The sequence below is a fragment of the Sus scrofa genome, chromosome 15 (genome assembly GCF_054392235.1).
Source record: "Sus scrofa isolate SSC_HxYL_T2T_F1_AM1 chromosome 15, Sscrofa_HxYL_maternal_Yorkshire_Landrace_v2.0, whole genome shotgun sequence".
Lineage (NCBI taxonomy): Eukaryota > Metazoa > Chordata > Mammalia > Artiodactyla > Suidae > Sus > Sus scrofa.
Window position 1 is genome coordinate 93,583,018 of NC_139397.1, and position 15,737 is coordinate 93,598,754.

The 15,737-nt window shown below is 39.6% G+C and overlaps 1 protein-coding gene across 13 annotated transcripts in view; it reads left to right on the forward strand.

The window, feature by feature from the left end:
* The window catches only part of MAP3K20 (mitogen-activated protein kinase kinase kinase 20), a 204,655-nt gene that overhangs the window by 79,385 nt on the left and 109,533 nt on the right, over window positions 1–15,737 (forward strand). For all 13 annotated transcript variants that reach the window (XR_014829549.1, XR_014829548.1, XR_014829554.1 and 10 more), the window contains exon 3: window positions 14,896–14,983. Coding sequence is in view for 6 of the 13 variants with exons in the window: in XM_013990583.3 (XP_013846037.2) it covers window positions 14,896–14,983 (88 nt within the window). In the remaining 7 variants the exon portion in view is untranslated. The remainder of the gene's footprint in view (window positions 1–14,895; window positions 14,984–15,737) is intronic.

A 15,737-nucleotide genomic window follows, 5' to 3' on the forward strand; every position in this document is an offset into this window, starting at 1 on the left:
CATGAGGTTGCGGGTTCGATCCCTGGCCTTGCTCAGTGGGTTAAGGATCCGGTGTTGCCGTGAGCTGTGGTATAGGTCGCAGACATGGCTCGGATCCCACGTTGCTGTGGCTCTGGTGGAGGCCAGTGGCTGCAGCTCCAATTAGACCCCTAGCCTGGGAACCTCCATGTGCCTCGGCATCAGCCCAAGAAATGGCAAAAAGACAAAAAAAGAAAGAAAGAAAAAGAAAGAATTGCAAGGAGTTTCATAGTAAAAAGGAGAAAAACAGGTTTTCAGATAGGAATCAGGATTGGGACAACATGCATTCTTCTTTCTTTGTCATCAAAGCTGGGGTCAGGAGATGTTCATGATGGTGTCTTCTAGGTCATTGTCTAGAATAACAGTACTTGCGAAACATATTGATCAGAGATTAGAACAAACTAGGAAAGTTCCTGAAAAACATCGTGTGCTAATCATCTTTAACCCACAGGCAATTATGCTCAGGGTACCTGATCTTTAGCTAATGGGCAATTGTGTTCAGGGTGCAATTAAGTCAAGGAGAAGGACAAGGACGGACTCTCAGCTGTTCAATTTCAAAGTATTCATTTCAAAAAGATGTATAAGGAATATAACTTTCCTTTCAGGGGTATGAGGCACCTGCATCATAACCAAAGAGAGAGCGTTGGAATTTCCTGTTGTGATTTTGGGATGTTCTATAAATTAACATTCCATTCTATATTCAAATTAGGCTTGTAAAGTAAAATGGGTGATTATAACCAGGGCTTTGACTTTCTGTGTTTAAACTACCCAACTACCCGGCTTTGCCATTTTCTGGGCCCTTGGGCAAGTTTTTAAAGTTCTCTGAGCCTAGTGAAGGGCAGAGTAGAAGGCCCTCACTCATAGTCTGCTATGAAGATTAGAAATCTCAGTCTACCAGTGGTGTATATATATATATATACACGCATCGGGCAGAACGATCTTTGCGTCAGTCACCTTTCAAAAATATGATTATTTTCAGCAACTTCCACCCCTTCCATTTCTTCCTTTAATTTCTTCATCCTATATGTATTCGAAATAAAGATAAATAAGGTTATTTTGTGGTGTAGCAGGTTAAGTATCTGGTGTTGTCATTGCAGCAGGTTAGGTCACTGCTGTGGCACATGTTCGATTCCTGGCCCAGGAGCTTCCACATGCCTCAGGCACGGCCAAAACAAACAAACAAAAAAGACAAATAAGTACTTGTGTTCCAAAAAGTATGCAAGTGATTTAGAATTATTTTATGTTATGCTTTAGTTCTCCAGATGGATTCCGTCACTAAATAACATTAGCAAATGTATTCACAACAAATATAAAACATTTCAGAATAAATGAGCAAGAACACAAACTGAAAAACAAATAGAAACATTTTAAAAAAAAATTCAGGCGTTCCCGTCATGGCTCAGTGGAAACGAATCTGACTAGTATCCACGAGGACATGGGTTTGACCCCTGGCCTTGCTCGGTGGGTTAAGGATCCAGCGTTGCTGTGGCTGTGGTTGTAGGCCAATGGCTACAGCTCTAATTGGACCCCTAGCTTGGGAACCTCCATATGCTGAGGGTGCGGCCCTAAAAAGACCAAAAAAAAAAATTTAGACTACATGAATTGCTTGGCATAGCAGGATTCAGTACATACTAGCTATTATTATAGAGGAATCTACAAATTGGAATCTCCTGAGCAGAGGCAGCTTTTAATTAAAAAAATATTTAGCTGAAAGGACTCATATTTTTATTGGACTTTTTTTTGAAGACAGAAAGGGGGAAATATATAAAAAGAGGCAAAGTAGAAGACCTAGATTCCAACTTTATTACAACATTTACTAGACTTCTGGAGAAATGGGAGCCTGAACAAATCAAATCAATGACCCAGTTTTCTTAACTCTTAAATATGATAAAATACCTAATTTGTGAGAATCAAATAATGTAAGAAAGTGCTTTGGGGATGTTAAAGTGCTATGTTTAGGTAAAAACATAGATAAACATGAGAAGTCGAATTTGATAAATATATGACGCTAACTAAAACAAGCCAATTATGAAGTTAGAATTATTAAAAAAATTTTTTGAGTCATCCACTGCTCAAAGAGATTTGAATCTTTGTCCATAAGCTTGACTTGACTCTGAATGATAAACTGATTATAAAGGAAGAGGAAAGCTGTCAGAGAAGAGAATTTGCATTGGTTAAGCACCTGGTATTTGCTAGATACTGGGGTAGGGTTACTGTTCCCATTTTACAGATGAGGAGACTGGGGCCCAGAGAGGTTAAATAACTTACTCAAAGTAACCCAGCTTAGAGGTGGCAGAGCCACAATTCATGCTCCAGCCTGTTTGACTCCAGAGGATGTCCTAGCACACCATGGTTAATTACCTCAGTTCACATTACCAAATATTTGTTGAGTACCCACTCTGCATAAAGCACTGTTAATGTAACATCAGTTTGTAGAGTTCCCATCATGGCTCAGCTCAGCGGAAACGAATCTGACTAGCATCCATGAGGACTCAGTCCAATCCTTGGCCTCGCTCAGTGGGTTAAGGATCCGGCGTTGCCATGAGCTGTGGTATAGGTCACAGATGCAGCTCGGATCCCGTGTTACTGTGGCTGCAGCATAGGCTGGCAGCTGTAGCTCCAGTTCGACCCCTAGCCTGGGAACCTCCTTATGCTGGAGGTGCAGCCCTAAAAAAAAAAAATATATATATATATATATACACACACACACACATATATATATGTATGTATGTATGTATGCATACACACACACATTTGGGGGGTTTATTTTTCATAGAAATGGATAGAGATTTAGAGAACGAAGGCATCTGGAAGAGAATTTTGTCCAACCAAGTAATTTTCTAGGAACTAAAAACAAGGTCCGGAGTGACCAGGTGGCTCCAGGGCCGTCCATTTCTGGATTTGAATTTAAATTTCCACTCACCTTAGTATTTGATTAAATTATATTGCTTTTCTTTTTTCTTTCTTTCTTTCTTTCTTTCTTTCTTTCTCTTTCTTTCTTCTTTCTTTTTCTGTCTTTTTAAAAGCATAATCCTTCATTAGTTCATACTTCAAGTCTTATTCAAGGGATTAGTTCTGAGGGGTTTTCTGTGTAATTTTAGTTCCAAGTGATCTCTTTGACCAAGTTACATAAATTGCTTTGTTTTGTTTTGTTTTGTTTGTCTTTTTGCCATTTCTTGGGCCGCTCCCGCAGCATATGGAGATTCCCAGGCTAGGGTTCTAATCAGAGCTGTAGCTACCGGCCTACGCCAGAGCCACAGCAACACGGGATCCGAGCTGCATCTGCGACCTAGACCACAGCTCACGGCAACGCCCGATCCTTAACCCACTGAGCAAGGGCAGGGATCGAACCCGCAACCTCATAGTTCCTAGTCAGATTCGTTAACCACTGTGCCATGACGGGAACTCCCATAAATTGTTTAGTAGAAAGTTGGGTGTTTGAATGTGCTTTTGTCACTCAAACTGAATACAGGTTGCTTACAATATATTTGACTTTTTCATGTCATCGCAGTGACCTTCTATTGTGAACAGAGAGAATGTAAAATCTACTAGCCTTTTCATGCCCTGGAGATAGCTCTTAATCCCTGTTCATAAATCTTCACTATTTATTTCATTCAGTTTTAGCCACCCTTCCATCCTGCCGGGTTAGTCTGTCCTTAGTTGGGGATGTACTTATCTAGAGAGCAGCCTGATCGCTGGAGGGGAGCCCAAGCTGCTGGCTGTCCCAGCAGCTGCACGTGGTGACGTGGTGAGTCTGCTGCAACCCACCAGGAAAACCATTGAGCAAGAGACTTCCCAGCACCAGTAGCATGGGAATGCATCCTGTATGACTCCCTCTTGGCTCTTCATGAAGAGTGAGCAGTATAACTGGTACATTTTTCCTTCTTAGTATTTCTAGCCTTCCCCCCCCCAAAAGAAAAGTCTTCGTGATATCAAACACCATGAGGAATGTAGGATATATTAAATTATGGAACCTAAATTCAGTTCATTTATCCTTTCTTTTTGTCTTTTTAGGGCCACACCCATGGCATATGGAGGTTCCCAGGCTAGGGGTCTAATCAGAGCTATAGCTGTTGGTCTACACCACAGCCACAGCAATGCCCAGATCCAAGCCGCATCTGCGATGCTGGAACCTTCACCCGCTGAGCAAGGCCAGGGATTGAACCAGCATCCTCACGGATGCTAGTCAGCTTCATTTCTGTTGGGCCACAGTGTGAACTCTCATTTATCCTTCTTTATTTCCCTGAATACCTAAAAAGCCACATTTAACCTACAGAACTGTGAGCTTTGCTGCTTGTCATGTGACTGTGTGGTTGAATGGGTCTCATTAAGCCTAAAGTGATTCCAAGAGCGCAACCTGGGTATGACTCTTGATTAAATACAGGACTGAAAATCATCTAAGCCTACTTTTTAAATTGTTCTATAGCACTGAGTTTTTAGGAGTGGCCGCTGGTTTTTCATCTTGCCATACATGTAAGAATCACATTTTTATTTTAGGAAAACGCCCCTGGCCATGATATTCTTGGAGTAAAAATGCAGGGAATGAAACAGCATTTTCTTGTTTTTGACCCTGGTTCCCGTGATGTGATACATATAAATCTGATTACTGAGGGTGAGCATTCTGCCTCAGTTATCTTTATAATCAGAGCCTGAAATAGTCAGAAGGGGAGGGACAGTCTGCCCACTTCTTGCCTGAGAGAGCTGGGTGTTTTACCTTATAGATTTGTAAATACTGTTTTAGGAGGGTTTGTTTGTTTGTTTGTTTGTCTTTTTGCCATTTCTAGGGCCGCTCCCGTGGCATATGGAGGTTCCCAGGCTAGGGGTCCAGTTAGAGCTGTAGCCACCAGCCTACACCAGAGCCACAGCAATGCTGGATCCAAGCTGTGTCTGCAACCTACACCACAGCTCATGGCAACACCGGATCGTTAACCCACTGAGCAAGGGCAGGGATCGAACCCGCAACCTCATGGTTCCTAGTCGGATTCGTTAACCACTGCACCACGATGGGAACTCCTAGGAGTTGTTTTTTGTTTTTTTTTTTTTAATTAAATGAATTTATCCCATCTGTAGTTATATCCTAGGAGTTTTTAAACTAAGAATTTCCCCTTGTCCCTTACATCCCGCTGTTAAATACAGTAGTCCTGAGCTCTGTGGGATAAAAATAAGAGGTATGCTCTACTGGGAAGATTGGTGTGCCTTTTCTTTTCAAGCCCGTCCTGTTCCTAAGAGGCCTGGTTCATTCGCTGCACACTTTTGTGATACCAGCCCAAGCCTAGGAAGAGAGCTGTCTTAGTCTGTTCAGGTGCTGTAACAATGCCAAAGATGGAATGGCTTGTAAACAACATTTATTCCTCACGGTTCTGGAGGCTGGGAAGTCGAAGATCAAGTCATTAGCAGATTCGGTTTCTGGTGAGAACACGCTTTCTGGTTCACAGATGGCCGTGTTCTTGCTGTATCTGCACATGGCGGGGGGAGGAGGTGAGAGAGCTCTCTGGGGTCACTTTTATAAGGGCACTAACTAATCCCATTCAGGACGGCTCCACCCTCTTGACCTGATGAACTCCTACAAGCTCCACCTCCAAATACCGGCACATTGAGGGTTAAGTTTCAACATCTGAATTTGGGGGGAATGTAGTCAGTCCGTAGCAGGGAGCCTGCGTGAAACGTAGCCCCACAACTGAGCATCAGGGCTCCCATTTCTCAGGGTGTGGTAGTGGAGCATCTTGCACGGTGAGTATGGGAAGTGTGGGCTTCATAAGAGGTTGGCTTACTTGTACCTGTGATTTTGGAAATGTATGTGGTAAAATACAGGAGTTGCCATTATGGCTCAGCGGGTTAAGAACCTGACAGTCTCTGTGGCCTCACTCAGTGGGTGAAGGATCCAGTGTTGTCACCAGCTCAGATCTGCTGTGGCTGTGGCTGTGGCTGTGGCCCATAGCTGCAGTTCCAATCGACCCCTAGCCTGGGAACTTCCATATGCCTTAGGTGTAAGACCAAAAAAAAGAAGGAAAGAAGGAAGGAAACTGTACAATGCATTGGGTAGAAAATTGGAACTTCGGAAGTGGAAAGTTTAAAACTAAGCAAGCTTCTGCATTCTGAATCCGAAAAAGTACAATGAGGGTATGCTTGGAGAGTAGCCAAGCAGGGAAGGGCTTTCAAGAAACTGTGCCCATTTGATTGTTGCAAGCTGTAGAACCTGCAAGAGGCAACTTGTAGCCATCATTCTGAAAGTTTAAATCAACAATGAGCTGGTGAACATAATTTCGGTGTGGCTTCTCCTGTGGTTATATAATGTATTGACTTTCATTCTTATGAAATAGTAGCCTTAACTCTTATGGGTGTAAAAAGAACAGAAAGAATATTGGAGCAAATCCACACCCATGGGCATTTTACTCTTCTCACTGTCCTGTTCAGAATAAACATTTACCTACCATGAACCCTCAGTGGCAGTTATTTAAACACAATGTTACTGTCGTCAAATGCTATTTGTTTATCCACTCTTTGAATATTATTGCATGCTGCCCACATACGTAACGTATCTGACCTTCCTCCCTCATGCGATATTGTATTAGATATTTTGCAGGATGAGCACAGTAGGAAAGCCTTCTCTCAAGAGCAGCAGGCCACAGGAGCAAATGGCAGAAAGGAGAGGAAGATCATTTAATAAAACACTGAGCCAGACTCTGAAGCCGTGTACTCAGTGTCCAGCACCTTTGTCTCATGGTCTCAGAACACATTCAAGAATAACCCAAGTGAACACTAGTTTGTTCTGGAGCCATGTCAAGAGAAACTCATAACTCAGAGGTTAACTAAACTAGTTTTTATATGCCTAGGGTAGTTCTGGGAAGGTTCCTGATCCAATCCTAGGGAAAAATCAGAATTTCCATGCAAATCAGTATTTTAAATGTTATATTTATATGCTCTGGTCTTTACACAACATGCTTTATTGCTTTTTTTTTTTTTTTTTTTTTTTTTTTTTTTGTCATTTTGCTATTTCTTTGGGCCGCTCCTGCGGCATATGGAGGTTCCCAGGCTAGGGGTCAAATTGGAGCTGCAGCCATCGGCCTGCGCCAGAGCCACAGCAACACTAGATCCGAGCTGCGTCTGCAACCTACACCACAGCTCATGGCAACACCGGATCATTGACCCACTGAGCAAGGGCAGGGATCGAACCCGCAACCTCATGGTTCCTGGTTGGATTCGTTAACCACTGTGCCACGATGGGAACTCCCGCTTTTGTTTTTTTTTTTAAGTGTAGTTGATTTACAGTGTTGTGCCAGTTTCTGCTGTACAGCATAGTGAGCCAGTCATTCACATACGTACATTCTCTTTCTCATGTTATCTTCCATCATGTTCTATCCCTGGAGATTGGATATAGCTCCCTGTGCGGTGCAGTAGGACCTCATTGCTTATCCGTTCTAAATGGAATAGTTGTCATCCACTAACCCCAGACTCCCAGCTGATCCCACTCCCTGTTCCCTCCCCTTTGGTAACCACAAGTCTGTTCTCTATGTCTGTGACTCTGTTTCTCTTTTGTAGATAGGTTCATTTGTGCCATGTTTTTGCTTTTTTCTGATTAAAAAATTACATAGGTTATTATAAAGAATTTGGGGAATATGTAAAAACTTTAAATCATTTGTGATTCTTTTTGCTACCTAGAGATAACCACAATTCATATGTCATTTTATTTCTTCCCCATCTCTCTTGTTATACATGTAATTCTTTTTTTTTTTTTTTAATCATGTCTTCTTGAACTTTGAGGGACTGTACTGACCCTGGATCAGATTGATATTCTGGAGACAGAGCTGTCTTTGGAGAGAGACTTTGACCTTGAGTGCACAGTGTAGTAAGGAGACTACTTCCTCTGAATGATGGGATGAACCACTTTTCTTTCTTTGACTGTCATACTCTGATGGAATCAGAATCTTGGAATTGCTGAGGACCTCAGAGATCAGGGTCCATGGGGATCGGGGTCACGGACTCTGGGAGACACAGTTCTGCGGCTACGTAGAAGCTGTTAACAACCAGGGAGAAAAGCCTATTCCTAATATAAGACGTAAATGGAACCTACTAGCCTCATGATATGAGTCTTCATAACCTACTGGTTCATTTTACAGTAATCAATAGAGTGATGTAGGTACCTTTGCTTTGTTTCACAAAAAGAAGTGAACTCCTTTTATTCCTTTTTTTTTCAGCCACACCTGCGGCATGCGGAAGTTCTCAGGCCAGGGATCAAACCCAAGCCACAGTAGTGACCCAAGCCACAGCAGTGACAACACTAGATCCTTCACCTGCTAGGGAACCAGGGAACACCTCAACTTTATTTTAAATATGTTATCACATAAATGCATATAGACCGAATCAATGGAATATTTTTAAATGTAAAGCAAGCTTTACTTGTTTTATTTTTACTTCAATTAAAATAAACAAAAGCCACAGATTTTTAATGATTCTGTCGCAGCTCTCTAGAATCAAAGAAACAAATTAAAATCAGGGATTAGGTTGAAAAAAGTTTTGAATTGAGGGAAAGGGATTGTTTGGAAGATGAAGATACTAATTAATTTTAAATCTTATTATAAAACTGTTGAAAATAGTTTAAGGGAAGAGAATTAAAACTTAACTTCCCCTGAACTTAAATTTAGTTAAATTATGATATTTAGCTTCTCTTATTCTCTCTGATTGGATTAGCCATTTACAATCTGCTGGTCAGCTTCTGGAACCATAGCCAACTGAACTAATGACTCATCTCCCCACATAAATGCATAGAATTGCCAGTTAAAATAAAACTAACAGGAATTCCCATCATAGCTCAGTGGTAATGAACCCGGCTAGTATCCATGAGAATGCAGGTTTGATCCCTGGCCTCGCTCAGTGGATTAAGGATCCAGCGTTGCTGTGAGCTGTGTGGTGTAGGTCGCATACGTGGCTCAGATCTGGCATTGCTGTGGCTGTGGTGTAGGCTGGCAGCTGCAGCTCGATTGGCCCTGACTAGAAACAATGGGAGCACCTTGCTGCAAACACAACATCTGTATAGACATTTTTGTATAGACATTTTTGTGCTCTAATATGGACATTACTGTTAGACATCCTTATGAATAGACCTGTGGTTACTCTACTTTTCTGTCACATTGGGATTCTTTATTTAATGGAGAGTCTTTGAGCCTGAGTTATAATTGCTGTTATAATAGTGTGTTATAATAGTCTATTATAATAGTTATAATAGTCTGTCCCAGTCTATCTTTAAATCCTCAAGTCCTACCTAAATAAACTACTTATGTATCCCAAGGATATTTAGACCTTGGGTTCTGTAACTTTGGGATGATTAGTAAATAGGCTATGATCATTCATCTCTGCAAAAGTCTAGAATAACTTTTTAAAAACATTTTTAATGATGGTTGTGGTAAAATACATATAGCATAATGTTTGTCATTTTAAGCATATTTAGGTGTACAATTCAGTCGTCATTAATTATATTCACAGTGTTGTAACCAGCCATGACCACTGTCTATTTCCAACATCGTTCATCAGTCCAAACAGAAACTCTGCACATAAGAGATAACTCCCCATTCCTTCCTCTTCCAGGCCCTGGAAACCTCTAATCTCCATTCTTTCTAATCTCTGATTTTGCCAATTGGAGATACGTCCTATGAGTGGAATCATCCAATATTTATCCTTTTGTGTCTGGCTTACTCCACTTAGCCTAATGCTTTCAAGGGTTCATCTATGTTGTAGCAAGTATCAGAACTTAATTACTTTTTATGGCTGAATAATATTCTATCTATATATTACATTTTATTTATCTCTTCAACACTTGATTAGCACTTGAGCTGTCTCTACCTTTTGACTGCTGTGAATAATGCAGCTGTGAGTGTTGACATACAAGTATATGTTAGAGTCCCTACAATAGCATTTTGGAATTGAGAAATAAATGTAAATTCTTTCCTTTTTTTTTTTTTTTTTTTTTGCGTTTTAGGGCTGTATTCAAGGCATATGGAGGTTCCCAGGCTAGGGGTCTAATCGGAGCTACCGTTGCCAGCCTACGCCACAGCCATAGCAATGTAGGATCCGAGCCACATCTGCAACCTACACCACAGCTCATGGCAACACTAGATCCTTAACTCCTGAGCGAGGCCAGGGATCAAACCCACAACCTCACAGTTACTAGTCAGATTCATTTTCACTGCACCACAACAGGAATTCCCTAAATGTAAATTCTTTACACAGAAAAATTAAGTCATCTGGATTTCGGTGTTGACTAAAATTATTAGTTCAGTGTAATTTAAGTATACATAAATACAAATCTAAGTATCTCTTTATTGTGTATCGCTCTTATAAAATCAAAATCAATTTTTCAGTTAAATAAAAATGCAACCATAAAATCAGTACAATAGAAATGAACAATTTTCATCAAATTATATGTACTAAAAATTAATGTTTTGTTGGTTTTAATAGTGTAAAAGTATATTTACATTTTTTGGCACAATAGAGTATTATTTTAGCCTTCATCGTTAATGGCGAACTTTTTTAAACCACTAATCCATTATATTGATAGGCAGTCCATTTGCTAGAATACCCCAGAATGTCAATCAGGAAATCAACAATTAAAGAAAAAATTATTTGGTGCATATTTACTACAACAGTTTTCATTAATGAATTGTTGGCAAGCAGGTAATTATAAAGGCAAGTCTATCTAAATACATCGCCTTGCCATCAGATAGTGGCTGCTATAGCACAGGTTTTAGTATCTCAGTTAATCCCAGGTATTTCTGTTGGAGCGTGTTTGAATTGCTAACATGGTATCACTTGACCTTCAGTTATTGCAAATACCACTTACTTATTTAATCTACCTCTGCTTGTTATTAGTCCATTTCCATGAAACAAGTACAGCACTCTAAAGTATGTCGTTTTCATGATGTTAAATCAAATTCTTAGTTTATTAAAAATTGGAACGTAAAGTCTTATAAAGTATCTTTTACATGTAAATTATTTGGAAGAGTTTTTCATAACTAAAAAATTAAAATATGAGCACAACAAAAGGACACAAGGTAATGGTTGTTATTTTGTCATTAGTATATGCCTACTCAAGAGCTGCTAGACATGTTTACCAATACTTGGAGAGATAAATTCTCTCTCCAGGGTATCATTTGGCAGTATCTCTAATGTAAACACAAAAACTAGCTGGAACACTGAAAATCCCATGTGCTGAATTATGAAATGGTCATCCAAGGATTCAGAATATTCTTTTTGTTGTTGTTGTTGTTGCTTTTTTTAGGGCCACACCTGCAGCCTAAGGAAGTTCCCAGGCTAGGGGTTGAATCACAGCTGCAGCTGCTGGCCCACGCCACAGCCACAGCAATGCAGGACCCAAGCTGCGTCTGTGACCAACACCACAGTTCACAGCAACACCGGGTCCTTAACCCACTGAGCAAGGCCAGGGATTGAACCCACATCCTCCTGGACACTAGCTGGGTTCATTTTCACTGAGCCACAGTGGGAACTCCCAGAGTATTCTTGAATTTATTTTTTATTGATACAAACACTTTTAAAGGTCACAGGATTTTGATACCCCAAAGAATATACAAAATATGCCGAAGGCTAGCACGCCCCTATTTTGACCAATACTAGCCCCAATATTATTGCTTCCTCACATTGAACTCTCATGCTTTATTCACAAAGATTTGATCTGCCACTTATTACTATTTACAATAGCCAAGACATGGAAGCAACCTAAATGTCCAATGACAGATCAATGGATAAAGATGTGGTGTACGTACACACACACACACACACACACACACACACCAGAATACTACTCAACCATAAAAATGAATGAAATGATGCCATTTGCAGCAACATGGATGGACCTGGAGATTATCATTTTAAGTGAAGTAAGTCAGATGAAGACAAATACCATGTATCACTTATAAATAGAATCTGAAACTTGATACTTATTTGCAAAACAGAAACAGAGTCACAAATATAGAAAGCAAACTTCTGGTTACCAAAGGGGAAAGATGGGAGAGAGGGTTAAATTAGGAGTTTGAGATTAGCAGATGCAAACTACTGTATATAAAAGATATAACAAGGTCCTACAGAGAGCTATACTCAATATCTTATAATATGTCATAGTGGAAAAGAATCTGAAAAAAAGATGTGTGTGTGTGTGTGTGTGTATATGAATCACTTTGCTGTGTACCAGGAACTAATACACATTATAAATCAACTATGTTCCAATAAAAAAAATAGAGGGCTTGTGATTTCCAAACTTCCCATGAACCGTATTTTTACAATAAAATTCATTTATGATTATTTAATAAATAAAATTGCCATATGGATGAATAATTGTATTTATTGCCCAACTAATACATTTTCTCCCTACTTGGAAAAATAAACTATGAAAAGTTTGATGAAGACAGAACCTCTACACACAGTGGACACTCAGAGAATCTTAAGGAATCATTTTGATAGCCCCCTTCAATCCTTATAAGAAAAACTATCAAATCCACCTTGATAAATGTCTCATTTAATCACTGATAATGCTCCGTCCTCATTTTCCCGTATTGACCCCATGTCAGCCCTCAAACTTCTGTTTTCTCTCTAGTCACACCACCTTCAAAACAGATTTCACAATATTTTTAAAGAAACCCCAACTCTTACAATGAAAAAAAAAAAGGTATAATAAATAACACTAATTCAGTATGTAGAGTCCCAAAGGGGAGTCTCCTTTCTGACCAAGACACCTCCATTTTCATTAATTGCTGACATTCTTTCATTGTACTTACAACTCTTGATTGGCCATATTTTATCTCCACAAAAGCAATAAAAATTTTTTTGTCTTTTTAGGGCCACGCCTGCAGCATATGGAGGTTCCCAGGCTAGGGGTTGAATCGGAGCTATAGCCACAGCCACAGCAATGCCAGATCTGGGCCGAGTCTGCGACATACACTACATCTCACAGCAATGCTGGATCCTTAACCTGCTGAGCGAGGTCAGGGATCGAATCCACATGCTCATGGATGCTAGTCAGGTTCGTTAACCACTGAGCCACGATGGGAATCCCAAAAGTAATAAAATTTTAATGACTACATGTGATTTAGTTAATCTAGAGAATGATATCTCCATTTTTTTGCATTTTCTTTTTTTTTTTTTGGTCTTTTTAGGGCCACACCCACAGCATATGCAGGTTCCCAGGCTAGAGGTCGAATCAGAGCTGTAGCCACTGGCCTACACCACAGCCACAGCAACACCGGATCCTTAACCCACTAAGCAGGTCCAGGGATCAAACCCGTAACCTCATGGATGCTAGTCATATTTGTTTCCGCTGAACTCCTTTTTTCTTTTTTTTTTTTCATTTTAAGAATTAAGTTTAATATCGAAACCAAACTAGCAGTTACCAGAGGGGAACATTGGGAGGATAGATTAAGAGGTTGGAATTAACATATACACACTGCTATATATAAAATAGATAAGTAACAAGGACCTACTGTATATCACAGGGAAATCTACTCAATATTTTGTACTAACCTATATGGGAAAAGAATCTGAAAAAGAACATATATATATATATATATATATATATATATATATATATATATATAATTGATTTACCTTGCTGTACGCCTGAAACTAACACAATATTGTAGTCAACCATACTCCAATAAAAATTTAAAAATTAAGTTAAAAAAATAAGTTTAATAAACACTTTTGTGTGTGTGTGTGTCTTTTTAGGGCCTCACCCTTGGCATATGGAGGTTCCCAGGCTAGGGGTCGAATTGGAGCTGTAGCTGCTGGCCTATGCCACAGCCACAGCCACTTGGGATCTGAGCTGCGTCTGTGACCTACCCCACCTCTTATGGCAGTGCTGGATCCTTAACCCACTGAGCGAGGCCAGGGATCGAACCCGCCACCTCATGGTTCCTAGTCGGATTTGTTTCCTCTGCGCCACAATGGGAACTCCAATAAACACTATTTTTTACCATGACACTCTGCAGCACAGTTTTCTAACATATAATCCATTTCAAAGTATAAGTATAGCTTCTCTATCAAATCACCACCAAAGGTCAAGAATCTACCTGTCTATCTTTTACAATACCTTGCATACACACAGTGTAAGAGCAATAATCTATTTTAAATGAATGATTAGATAAATAATATAATTGGGTATTACCTGAATCTATTCCAGTAATAGTTAAGAAGCCCTACCTCAATTTTTTTGTTTGTTTGTTTTTTTTTTTTTTTTTTTTTTTTTTGCTTTTTAGGGCCGCACCCGAGGCATATGGAGGTGTCCAGACTAGGGGTCCAATCAGAACTACAGCTGCTGGCCTATACCACAGCCACAGCAACGCAGGATCCTTGCCGCATCTGTGATCTACACCACAGCACACAGCAGTGCTGGATCCTTAACCCAGTGAGCGAGGCCAGGGATCAAATGCACAACCTTTCTGCTGCACCACGAGGGGAACTCTCCTACCTCAATTTTTTGTGACTGTTCAGTAGAAGTTCAGTCTTGTTGTAGACTCCCGGAGGAGACATTATGCAGAGAAAATGGACTTGACTCTTAGGAAGAGGGCTTTGACTGTAAATAAATATGGTATCTTCCCTTAGTCATCCTCCTCTGCTGTCAGTCTTGCTAACTTGCTGATGGGTAACCTCTTCTATTGCCAATTCACCCCAACTTCTTTTTTAAGTTTTTCAGGAAGCCTCAGTATAAATGCTTAATTTGTAAAGAATGCTGCCAAAGACAGTTTTATCAGCATCACATACTTGCTGAGCACATATACATCTTTATAAATGTACGTAAAAGAAAATCGAATAGGAAACCTATTTTGTGAGACATTTATAAATTTTATGCAATTTTGTGTTTGTTTTTTTGAACAGGCAGAAATACTCAGTGTCCTCAGTCACAGAAACATCATCCAGTTTTATGGAGTAATTCTTGAACCTCCCAACTATGGTATCGTCACAGGTAGGAACTCGTTTGACTTCTTTCTTTCCCCGGTTACCTAGCTTTAGATTCTTTAATATGCTAAAATGCTTAATATTAGGTTCAGTCATGAATTGTGTGCTACTGTCAGGTGTCACTTTTGTTGCTATAAAGCATTAATAAAACTGATTATATCAATATAATTAAGAATGGTGTTTCCACTTCTACCCATGTTTAATTGTGGTAATTATATCTGCGTAAATGCTATTTAAATGCACTTGCAGCTGCAATACCAATATTTAAAGGTGCCGTTTAACTAAAATTTCATTTAATTAGTTGAAATGAGCGATGTTTTTTGTAACTCTGTGACCTTTTACAAATTAAGATTTCTTGAGCTCTTCATGTTGTAATTCTTTGCAAGACATTTTAATCCCATTAGAGTATTCTTTCTTCAAGGTCTCTGACATGAGAATAATATTTTTCAGGTTTGGTCATCTGGGTTGGTAATGACCTTCATCTAAATTATCACACAATTTGGAGCAGCAGTTTATAACTGATGGAAATACCCTTTCTAAAAAGGGGCACGCATAAAATTCTGCCATATAAAAATACACCGAAAGGCATATATTTTTAGTACTTTATACCTTCATCTGTATAATCCAGTGAACACACATCTATGATAAGTATAATGTTCAGTTTTACCATAAATAACTTTGATCAAGTTCTTTATCATGGCAATTCTTTGATTCAAACAAAACACACAAGAAAACCTTGAAAGATGAGCTCTATTTTCTAC